We start from the raw sequence: 12,125 nt of genomic DNA, 5'->3' as shown, positions 1-12,125 counted from the left end.
AGAGTCTGTTTCCGTACGTCAGTAGAAAGAGCCTGAGTTTTAAGAAGTATTTCTAACATGTTTTCATAAACATATTTAATCAGAAGCATAGACAAAACATAACCTCTTAGTATGTCCTGGTTGTTACATATTAGCTGTTGACCTACAGTCATTATACTTTATTGAAGCTGTTAAAATGTTATTAAAGACTTTCCTTTAATTCTAGAACAGCTTCCGTTTCTGAGCTGCTTACTCATCTCTTACTAAGCACTGCAAGCTGCCCTCCCAGTAGCCTAGCCTCATACCACTAAGACTGTACTTGCATATCCCACTGCCAGAGACTCTGAAGCTGATTTTTCACTTCAGGGGCTTTGTAAGATCTCAGGAAGACTCACTCTGCAGTGACTGCTGTACACTTCCACTGCAGCCGACACATCTTCCCCACCCACCTGGAATGAGATCTGAGGAACAGAGAGAAGCCACCTGCAAACATCTGTGAGACCTCCTTTCTCCTTTTGAGTGCACTCTGCCACTTCTCAAGATATTCTAAGTGAAGCTGTAGAAGTCTGGGCTGTTGATCTAAGGCTGTCCACTTTACCATGAACCACAGTGATAAACATGACGCCATACAATTGATATAACGGCTGGCTGCTTTAGGAAAAAAAAAATTTTAAAAAATGGAGATGAGAATTTTCCCACATTCAAATGGCTTATAATATGAAACACCACTGGGAGTTAAATAGCTAACTCCTATTTTTAGTGATTTATGTATATTTGAATACTATGGTATTATGGCTTTAAGACTCCAATTTTCCAGTTTATTCTAAGTCAACACAGTGAAATGCGTTCAGATGCATAAAAAATTCACAAGGGAAGAAGACATACAAGATATTTCACCCTCAAAAAGGGATGATAAACTTCTGTTGGCTTTTATGATGCATAACTGGCCAGATCAAGCACTCCTTAACTGCTAGCAATATTAACAGCAACCTAGGTCTCATACTTCAGGCAGAAATCTCTGTGATTGATGTCACACAGGCACAACAACTGCTGCCTTCAAAATCATCATGTATTCAAGTTCCTAAATAGGTCAAGGTATTTCAAGTCCTCTAAAATCCAATCTCACTGCTATTCCAAAAAAAAAAAATAAGGCAAGCTTTGCATTTGTGTTATTTGATGTTGTCTCTGTTCCTTGTGGCTAATGGGACATTTCACAGCAAATAATAGTTGCTTGCCAAAATTATAAAAATCTTAAGGCAACGCAAACACAGGGCTTGAGGGCTTGGTTAATGCTTTCAAGGTTCTTTTTCTTTTACAATTTAGTTGTATAGTTTTACTTTTTAATTTTGATGCAGAATGCTGGAGGCATTTTCAGGACTGAGGGGAACTGAGTATCGTACTAGAGGTGGATGAACTTGAGACTGGAAATTCTGCAGTTCTAAACACAATGGCATGCAGTTGGGAAATAACTTTTGTTGTAACACAGAGCTTGTAAACTACATGATGAATATTAGTTGAGAAAAAGTGAGGCATTAAGAGAAGTGTTAACTTCAGAAGACATTGCTGGGCTTTTACCCAGAATTATGCCTTATATAATTGTGCTCATCCAGAAAGCATTACAGTCCAGAAGAGTGAAACAAATCGTTGTCTGAAGAAACAGAGAGACTATCGCATCAAAGGAGGTTGTAGAGATCATCTCAATTAGCATAGGACAGCGAAGCATCTCTGTAGTTCTCTCTTTGTTAACACATCAGGGAGGAGACTGTATCAGAAGAGTTATGAAGCTTTGCTGTCTTAAATAGCGAACTAGGCTTGATGACTGAAGTCATCCCTTTCAAACTTTTGTTCGTATGCCTGAACCAGATTCACTATGAAAAATGATCAAGTCTTTTATGCCATTGCATTAAAAAAATTGTCAGGATTTAGATAGATTTGGGGATGTCCTGGTTCCGTGTAAAAAGGGGTTCAGGGCAGGACCCACACGGAACAGAACTATGTACTCTCCTCTCCCCCCCCCTCGAGAGAGAGAGAGACACGTTAAAAAAAAAATGAAGTATATTGTTCAACAAGGAACAGAAAACGAAAAAGGGAGGTAAGGAAAATATTATATACAAAGATTAGGGGAATAATACAAAAGATAAAATATACAAAACCCTCAGAAATGGTTCCAGGGTCCCACGGAGTGAAAGGAGAACTTTCCTCTCTGAGCTCCAAGGCAGGAGGGAAATAAGAAACCACTCCCTGCCTCTTATCAGAGTGTGTGTGGGAAGGGGAGGGAATACAATGGTTTCACACCCACCCGGGGTCCTCCCAGTTGCTGGAAGGTCACGACCCCATTCCAAGCCTCAAACCACAACAGGGGAGTAGTGTCAAAATCAGCCATCCCTGCCCTAGGTCATCCTAGGTTATAGTGTAATAATAAGAATCACAATTGTATACAAAACCAAGTATTTTATTTAGAAAATTTAGAATTATGCACTTGTATAGTCATAAAAGTATCAGAGTCAGAAAACAAAGCCACTTCTGGTATGAATTTCTGTGTTAAAATAAAAAGAAAACAAATTATTTGATTACAAATAATTGTACTGCAGATTTGTGAAATTATCCTTGCAGAACAAATGCAGCTGGTGTGTAATGTTGTTATCTTCTTCTAATTTTCACTATATCCCTCTTATACAAAGACTCAAAGCCAAGTGGCTGTCATGCTTTGATGAGCAACATGCCAGCAGGCAGAAAGGACTGCAAAAACCCCACTGAGAGAGTCTGTCAGCTTTTCTTTGACCTATAAAGTTCTGTTTTGGTAGATGACAGAGACTTAATCTTTTATATAATTATTATACTGTAGATAAGCAACTGAATTTAGTTACAGTGATCCTTCAAGTCTCATATTTTACATTCAGCTAAGATTTCCTTCTTTGTCATTGTTTATCTATCCCAGATTTCTTTCACTATATGAAGTGTGGAACTTTTCTGAGTTTTAAGTAAGTTTAATGAGTTTTAGTCTGCAAAAGGAACACCTAATTTAAAAGAGGATACTAAGCTGGGTTTAAAGGCCTCCTAGTCTTTAAGCTTGACAAGTCTACTCTTAAAAGTACAACTTAGGTCAGTTAAAGCAAAGGTTTCTACAATTGCTCCCTTCGTATTCTTTTTGGTCTGAAATTCTGATGTTTTTGAGCAGTCCTTCTGATTTTAGGAGGTTTCACTTCAGAAAGACCCTAGTTTTGCAAACACATTGCTGTAAGCAATTGTCTGGTGAAAAAATAAATTACTGGAGTTTTAAAATACTCAATCTTCTGTATAGCAGTGCACTGTAAATAGAATTCCACATCTGTGGAACCCGGAATATTTTCTGAAGTGAAAAATGCTGACATAAAAATTCTAAAAATAGAAAGAACAGCCTGATCATAATGCTACACTGTGCTGAAAATACTCAATACATGAATGTGACTAACAAGTAGGAACCCAATTAAAACTGTAGCAATGTATCAGCAATTGTAAAATACAAATTTACATAGATCTAAAATACTTTCAGTTATCACACACCATAATGGTCATTCAGATAATCTAGCACTGCTGAGGTACTGGATAAAACGTTAAAAACTTTTTTTTCTTGTTTCGAAGTTATCCGTTCCATCATGTACATTAAGTGGTGGTGAAAACACGTAAAAGGAGTTCCAAGCTCAAGAGCAATCTCAACCCAGTCCTGGATGCACTTCAAGGGTGTTTCTTCATATCCTGCAAACATAGCTGGATTCGCTAAGAGTCCTCTAGCCACCATTATACCTTCAAATTGAAAATTAAAGCAGTAAGTTAAATTACAATTTAAATTTTACATTAAATCTTCCTGTAGATTTTGTATAGCACTCCTCAGGACAACCACCCAAAGCTTACAGACAAGTAATGGGAGAACAACAGGGATGAGTGTTACAGCTATGCCAAAGAGACCCATTTAACAATCCAAACCTACAACACCTGTCAACACACTCCATTTGATCTATCCTTCCAGAGATTTTGAAACAAAACACAACACAGGACACGGAAGCTTTTCTTCCCTATTTTGTAAGCTGCAATCCAATAGTACTTAATTTGTATTTGCTACACACAAACAAGCCTATCTTTTTAACATAAAATTATGGTGGAAAGACAAAAGCGTAGCAATATGCTAAATTCAGTAATTTTTCGTGCATCTGAGCCAATTCACTGACCTAGAGTCTCTTTTAGTAAGAGTTCAATGTCTTAATGACACAAATCTCAGGGCTCTTGGTCTGCAGTAACTATTTCTGAAAAAGCCAGCGTATTTGCAAATATCCCAAACTGTCAGATAAACCCATAGAAGTTCTCTATCACACTTAGTCTCTTCTTAAAAAACAGGATATTAAATATGACGGATTTCCTTGTCATTTGTATGTGACTTGAAAAATCTCCGATGCTTTCTAGTTTTGCTATTGAAGATCAGCTGCGCTCTGAGAACACTCTTTTATCTTATGTACTGTAGGGTTGGACTGTATGACCTTTAAAGGTCCCTTCCAACCCACATGAACTTTCCCTTATGACAATAGCTACTCCTCTCTGTCCTGTTCTTCTCCAGATGTAAGGTCCAAAGTGTGTAGATACAGTTCACCTCTTCAAAACATACACTGAATTTCCATATTGTGATGAAACCATAGACAGTTGCAGGAGTCTGTTGTGACTTAACTGCAGGGCAATCCTTTACCCCAACGTTTTATGACTGAAGTGGAAGACAAGGTAAACACACACAGATCTGAGAGTGCAATGCCTCACTGGGTCTCTGAAGCTAACTATCTTAACTGTTCAGTATCTGGCTTAACAATCCTTCCTTTTCCTGCCATACTCTTACTGTAAGAAATCTGTTCCCATGTTCAGGAAGCATCCAAGTGGACATTTACAGTTCATTAAAAGATTATCAGCTTCATAAAGAGACAGAATGAATGTCTGAAGGTTCCCCCGAACTCCATTACTAAGTGATGAGATGGCATAATTAAGCACAGAGCTTTTGTGATTTGCCTCGGAAATCATTATTTGTGGCTTTGAATAGCAGTGCTCTAGTGCTCTGATGATTACTAGTGATTGTGTTTATGAGTTTATATGGCACCTGAAACATCCTCTTTCATTTGTCTCCTCAAAGAGTGAAAAGCACTCAAATCATGTTCTACTTACAGCTGAAATACTTCGAAATCTGTTTTGTAAGTTTACTTAGAAAATAGAGTATATTTAATCTTACCATCTGCTCCTGTCAAGTGATGAACATTTTCAGCATCTTTTAAAGTTTTAATGTCTCCATTAGCCACAACAGGTATAGACATGCTCTGTTTAATTATTTTAATTGCATCATAATGTACAGGCTGATGTCTTTCTTCTACACTTCTGCCATGTACTGTAATCCATGAAACTCCAGTTGCTTCAGCTTTTTGACACAGGTCAACTGTTCTTTTTAAGTCTTCAAGGATTCTAAAATTCCAGGGAATTAAAACATTACATAGTAAGTCAGATGAACTGCATAAAAACCCCTCCTCCATCAGGAGGAGTTAAAACAGGTTTGTATAAAAAACATTACAAATAAAGAAAATATTTCTGTTGGAAGATAAAGAGAGTTTTCAATAAAGACATGAGTTCAATGTATGGAAACCACTAATTTAGCATTTCCCAATTACATCACATGTCTGAAATATACCTGGTAAACTCTACAGAGATCGAGCAAGGCTGCCCAAAAGACTGTAAATAAAACACAATTATTTTGCATATTTTGTGGAAAAAAAGTCTGGTTTATTATAGTTCCCCCTGCCTGAAGGATTGCAACTGAACTGACAAGTACACAAAAGCTACACAGATGTGTGTATAAATAGTGGATGAAATGGTACAAAGCAATGCAAAGCAACAGTTCACGGAAGTTCAGGAAGTGATGAAAGGAAGCAGGATGTATTCCCTACAGCTGCTGAGGGGACGAGTTCCCAGTTTTGTTACCCTTCCCTTTATAGCCAACAGAACTGCAGCTCTGGCCTCTGACAGCTCACAAAATCCTTGTGATGACACAGACTATGCACTGCTTTTCTTTAATGGAAATGTAAACCTTTTAACTTGTGCTTTCATGTCATTTGGATTGTAAAACTCCAGCATCCAGTATGTCAAGTGCTGTGCTGGTTCTACTGTGTGAGTTTGGGATTACTTGCCCCACATATCCTTTCATCATCTGATCAAAAAATCAGTCTTCACATGTAAGGAAATTATTATAATGTGTAATATTACATTAACAGACTGACATATATTATAGTGTAGCTATTACACTAACACATTTCTTAAAAAAAAAAAATTAAAAAGGATTCTTCCATGTACCATGAACATCACTGAAGTTAGACCTACCTTATTTTAATAGATACTGAAAATCTGGGGTTGTCGATCTGATTCCGTACATGTCTCACCATATCTTGAACTAGTTCCGGTTTATTTATTAAGCAAGCACCATAACCTTCTGCCATCGCCCATCTTTAAAAGAAAAAAGAACATGTGTATCCTACATTTGAAAAAATGCAGATCAATTTCAGTCAAACACATCAGTTCCTTTCTCTATGACCTTTAGAATGTGTGGTTGAGCACACAGAGATAGTACTGGCTGTAGATGGATGATTCGTTTGCAGTTTGATGCTAGTTTTAGATCCTGGTTCAGTCTCCATTGTGCTGTTAGAACTCTGGACAAGCTACTGAGCTCTTCCAGTTCAATCTCCTGTCCACAAAATGGACTCACAAGGAAAATAAATTAACATTTAATCACAGTGGTTTACATCATATATAAATAGTTTGATGTTTTCCCTTTCATTGGGTCATGGATTTCTTGTAAACAGAAAATTACTTTGAACTGAAAAGGAAGATTTTTGAAGTGAAAGTAAGGATATGATTTCAGTAATATTCTGTATTCTCTCAACTGGAGAACACTATTTTGATTGGCAGGACATAACCTTTGCTTCTACCTACAGCTGCAGTTCTTCTCTTAAACAATTTTACTTATAAATGCAGATCAAGTGCACAAAGTTTTGTTACTTTGAAACCAACATGCACAGGAAATGAAGGATTTAACAGTAAGCATACATTTTTGGCCTAGAAGGAACTTAGTTTTGCATACTTAACTGTAGCTAGCTTAGAAAATATATACATTTCCATTCTGAAGTCTCAGATTTCTCCTGAAAAGAGTTCTCAAATACTGTAATTTTAAGTCAAGACAACCTAGTTAGAATAGACAAATTAAGTATTTGCACCATAGTGTTATCTTTCACTTTCCTACATTTATTTTTGAGATCTTCACTTAGAAGAAGGTTGCCTGACAAGCATGTAAGAAATGGTTCTCAATTGAACCAGTTAGCAAGAATCTTCATTTGTGCATTAGTACTCTGTTTCACTGTCAAGACAAAATCTTCATCAGTTTAAATGAGAAGTAGTTCACTAATTCACTGTACTTATAAACCTAATGAAAGATGGAAGAAATTATTTCAGCACCTCTTGAATAATAGTCTGTAGACATCAGAGACTTGGCTTGTTATTCAGGGAATTGCCACATCATTTCTCAAAACATTCTAAAAATTATCTGCAGCAAGCTCTTCTTGGTAATGCATATTTAACAGCTGTTGAGAAGGGATGGACATTTCACTTCTGAGCCAACACTCAGTATCTCAGAAATTAAAAAAGGCAAGTTGGCAAATACACCTGGTGTTCCCTGTCTCACCATGGTGCCAGGAATCTCAGAACATTCAGAACAGTGTCTTGCCACCTAGACATTTCTGACAGGTTAAAAAATTGTTTCCCTCTCAAAGTCTTTTTAAGTTAAGGCAGAAATTACTATGAAGACCAGCATTCTTTATTCTCCAATTACTTCATTATTTCACCAGCTTTTTCAAAACTTTACCTCTGAGGACAGCCACAGTTTAGGTCTATTCCATCTGCAAAAGGACAGACGATACGGGCAGCATCACACAAAACCTGTGCTTCTTTAGCAGCAAACTGAACAACCAATGGATGATCACCTACTCCAATGAAAAGATATTTAGAGATTAAAAAACCCCCAAACCTAGAAAATAAACAGAATAAATTCTAAATTTTGCATGTTTTTTGTATATTGAAAAGCTGACTGGGTCTCATCCCAGGCAACCAGCTCTGGGGGTCACTGCTTAAGCAGGGGGGCTGGAGAACAACCTACAGGGGTCCTTCCAAGCTCCACTATTTTGTGATGCTGCAAGCCCTAGGTCACAAATCAAGGTAGCTGACCAGTGGTTACTAAATGCTTACGCCTATCAAGAGAGGTGAGAATTCAGTTATGTGTGTGTCCTACATGGTTGCTGGCTCAACATACATTTTTTTCTGACTGAAACTGGGCAAATTCTTACCCTTTCACGAAGATGATAACTGAAACTAAATGTTCTCTTTTCAGCAGCCTTCACGCTTCCCCTCCTAGCTTGCCCCTTCTTGTCTGCGTTCTGCCCTTCTGCTGTGCTGACATGGCTATTTCTGGGAGAAACTTCCTTCCAGAGCCTTCAGAAAGGAGCTAAACAACCCACAAGATTTGTCCTTCCTTATCTGAGCCCATCTTCTTCCTCTTCTGTGCCAACATGGCTAGTTTTTATCAAGTGTGCATTTTTAAAAATGCAGTGTTGGAATGAGAACACATGGGCAGAGTCAGCTTTTGCAGCTTTGTCAAGCAGGAAACCAAAGACTCAGTGCTCCTCAACCTGGGTCTGCTGAACTACTTGTGATTTACTAAGCCCCTGCAGAGAGCCAGATGGCCATTTGAAACATGCTGTCCTCTTTTACAGCTACTGCAGTCCATTAAAGGCATATAAAAATATCTCTGTCTTAACACTTGCTTTCCATATAAACAATTGCTGCAGCTAAGAGTAACGGATTTGTCTGAGCACTGATGGAAAGAGATGATCCAACAAATGCGCAAAGCAAGTGGGCTTCTGGTACTGAAAAGACCATAAGTACTTCTGAAGACTTTTTCTATTTTAGTAGAAATTAAGTAGTTCTCCAAGCAGTGGAACTCAGGTCTGAGAGGGCAACAGTACCCTCTCAATCAAATTGAGACACTTCCAGAAGTCACCTAAAAATCTAGCAAGCAAAAAAAAAAACCCCTGCATACTTTCAAAACAGTGTCCATTTAGTACAGTGCTCTAGCTGAAGAGTTATACATTACTGCACCCAATACTTTGGAATAATCCTACGCTCCTAATTTTGGGATGAGCATTAAGTAATAAAAACACTCCTAATTTTGGGATGAGCATTAAGTAATAAAAACACTAAGTCTAGCAATATTAATTTAGTTTAACAGCAGCCACAAAGAATATCTACCCCTATTTTAGAAATACACAACAAAGAAATGTCAGTGCCAAAGAAAATGGAAAACAGAAGTTGCAATTGTAGGCTCCAAACCTACTCAGCTAATTAGAAGACAAAATCCTGAAACAGCCAGCAAGTTAAACGTAAAACCACAGTAGAATTTCACAACCTATTGTGGAGCTACTTGTTAAAAACACAGATGCTAATAATGCGAATACTATAAACTTGGCAAAGCTGTCTGCAGCAGGATGTTTTACAGGCCTACAAAAATAAGGCCAGCATGAAAGAGGTGAATAGGGAAAAGATCTCATTTTTTACCTTGTGTTATCAGGCAGCAGTTACAGCATAAAGGAGAATTCCTTTCTTCATCCCTGCACCACCCAGAATACACTATGTATCTGACCTGTGGAACTTTAGTGCCATAGGACATTGTGTAGACCAGAGAGTTTAAATTCCAAGGGAATTAACTAATGGCTCTGCGGACCTTTGAGCCACATATATTGTCATTTATGTTCTTACTAATTTATTTTTAAACACAAAGAATTATTCATGCTGCTTAAAAGTTGAATTCCACTAGTAAGAGAATCTACCTGTGCTTCTCAAAGTAACTTTTCTCTGTAACTGCTTTGTTCTATTTGAGTAATACACTGCAGTAAACAGCCAGTGCTAAAATAATGAAGTGTACTTCCTCTGCTATTGCATACCCACTTATGAAAGCAATTCAGCAGTCACAATAGATTAAATCATCACACACGAAGTGTGTTCCTACATGCCAACTTCACTAGCACGTTAGCAGTGCTCTCTTTGTTCCTCCAGTTGCAGCTTATGCATCTATGTTCCTTGTGACACGCTTCTACTGCAGCCACTTCATGCCAGCAGTTCGGTATCATTACTGTCACTTCCCACATTTCATACCACTTTTCTCTTTTGCTTTACAGCCAGGGCTCTGCACAACTCCTTATACTCCTTTTTGTACGTGTTCTGGTTATGTTTCTGTACCATGCCTGAAGCCCTGCTTCTCCTCACCAACCCTAGCTATGCTTCAACCTCCTGGTCTGTTCTTGCCTTCTTGCTCCTTTTAAGCACCCTCTCAGTATCTCAAGGAGTCCACCAAGAGATGCTTCTCCTTTTCACTCCAGCTAATTTGAAACCCTGGCTATTTATCAGTCCTTGATTCCACTGTATCAATGTCTGGCCTGTTAATATTTTTTGCCTTTAGCAACCCTCTTATTTTTGCTAGAGACCTGAAAACTTTTCCTGGCAACGCACTGAGTGTTTGAAACAAGAAACAGCAACTGCTGGGAAAAGAATCTTACTACCATCTCATACCAGATCTGGCTGGGATGGAGTTAATTCTAAAACCTATTTAAAGTTTATTTATAGCACCCTGTATGGTGCTGTGTTTTGGATTTTGTGACAAAACCAGGATTGATAACACACCAAAGTTTTGGATATTGCTGCACAGTACTTGCAGTGTCAAAACTTTCGCTTTTCCTCACTGCACCTCCCTTTACCCTCTGCACATAGCTTGGGCTGGGCGAGAAATTGATAGTGGCCACAGCCAGGACAGGTAACCCAAACTGGCCTGAGCAATATTCCATGCCATGTAACATCAAGCTCAGCAGTTACACTAGAGTGGTACGGGAAGAAGACAGTGGGTTGGGACATGGAAATTGTGTTTCAGGATGGTGGTTGCTTGGAGCCTGGCTGGGCATTGGTCTGCTGGTATGACGTGGGAAATGCCAGCCTTTGCATCCCTTTTTTCTCTCTTTCTTTCTTTCCTTCCTTCATTTATTAAGCTGGTTTTATCTTGACCCATGAGTTTTTCTTGCTTTTACTCTTCCCATTCTCTCTCTGTGCTGCTGAGTGAATGCTGTGAATCAGTGAGCAGCTGTGTGGGTGCACACCTACTGGCTAAACCCACCACACATCTACATCAGATTGGAGGCTCCAACGTCAGGTGGAGACAAGGTTGTCCACGATCTCATTTGACACACTCTCACCTAGAATTTTTCTGTGGTTTTAGAGTCAATTACATAGGCTACACTAAAACCATTAATGGATGACAAGTTGTGTGACAGACTTCACCTGGCCCACTTGGTTTATCATTGCATAAAACATTCTGACAAGGCAATGGTTTCTTAAAATAATACCTTTGTTTGTTGTGAATTCGCTGTCTCTAGCTTTTGCAGATCTCACAAAATCAGCTGCCACTATCATTGGTGTGTAACACAAATCACAACTGTATTTCCTAACCAAGGTTCTGAAGGCCAACCTGCAGACACACAAAAAAGGAGAGATACAGTAAAGAGATTTTTCTGATTAGCTGCTGTAAAATGCTGTTCTGACACGCAGTACTGTGGGGATGTTGAACTATAACCATAAGATAAAACATGTCCCACATCAATCTCAGTCTTAAATAATTAAAAGAGAAATGGGTACTGTTACTGGTTATGCAGTAACCAAACTTCCTCAGAGAAAATACACCTAAAATACAGCTGACATGACAGTTACTTACTTTGAATAGCGGACCATAGGGGCACATATTTTTACAACCTGCCCAGAATTAAACAAATCCATGGGATCTTTTAGTTGGCATTGTTTACTTTCTACGATGTCACCAATCATGTGTAATTAACAATCCTTTAAGCATCTGGAAGAAGAAACAGCATTTGTGTGTAAATAATTCAGCCGTTTCTCAGGGGCCACGCAGCAGAGCACCGGAGTTCAAAGCGGACTTCCTTCTCTGTAATGCATCCCGTAAGACGTCGCTCGCTCCCTTGCACAAGGTCAGGCAGGAGCCGTTT

General features: G+C 38.6%; 1 protein-coding gene across 1 annotated transcript; it reads right to left on the bottom strand.

The window, feature by feature from the left end:
* Nucleotides 1-3,514: 3,514 nt before the first annotated feature.
* Nucleotides 3,515-11,946, bottom strand: DUS4L (dihydrouridine synthase 4-like (S. cerevisiae)). Its single transcript, XM_008942361.1, has 6 exons — nt 11,837-11,946; nt 11,472-11,593; nt 7,892-8,009; nt 6,358-6,480; nt 5,222-5,448; nt 3,515-3,762 (listed from the first exon to the last, which is right to left on the bottom strand). Exons 1-6 carry the CDS (start codon nt 11,944-11,946, stop codon nt 3,515-3,517), a joined length of 948 nt encoding a protein of 315 aa, XP_008940609.1.
* Nucleotides 11,947-12,125: the final 179 nt, after the last annotated feature.

Source organism: Merops nubicus, unplaced genomic scaffold, assembly GCF_000691845.1.
Source record: "Merops nubicus isolate BGI_N331 unplaced genomic scaffold, ASM69184v1 scaffold28266, whole genome shotgun sequence".
NCBI classification, from domain to species: domain Eukaryota; kingdom Metazoa; phylum Chordata; class Aves; order Coraciiformes; family Meropidae; genus Merops; species Merops nubicus.
The sequence above is the reverse complement of the archived record's forward strand: the minus strand, read 5'-3'. Positions and strand labels throughout refer to the sequence as shown.

Excerpts from the sequence above, each read along its gene's own strand:
- DUS4L (XM_008942361.1), bottom strand. The coding sequence starts at position 11,946 with ATGATTGGTGACATCGTAGAAAGTAAACAATGCCAACTAAAAGATCCC. Across the intron at positions 6,481-7,891 it reads AACTGTGGCTGTCCTCAGAG|ATGGGCGATGGCAGAAGGTT; the intron begins GTAAAGTTTTGA and ends TTTCTTTTAAAG. Across the intron at positions 5,449-6,357 it reads TCAGTATCTATTAAAATAAG|AATCCTTGAAGACTTAAAAA; the intron begins GTAGGTCTAACT and ends CTGGAATTTTAG.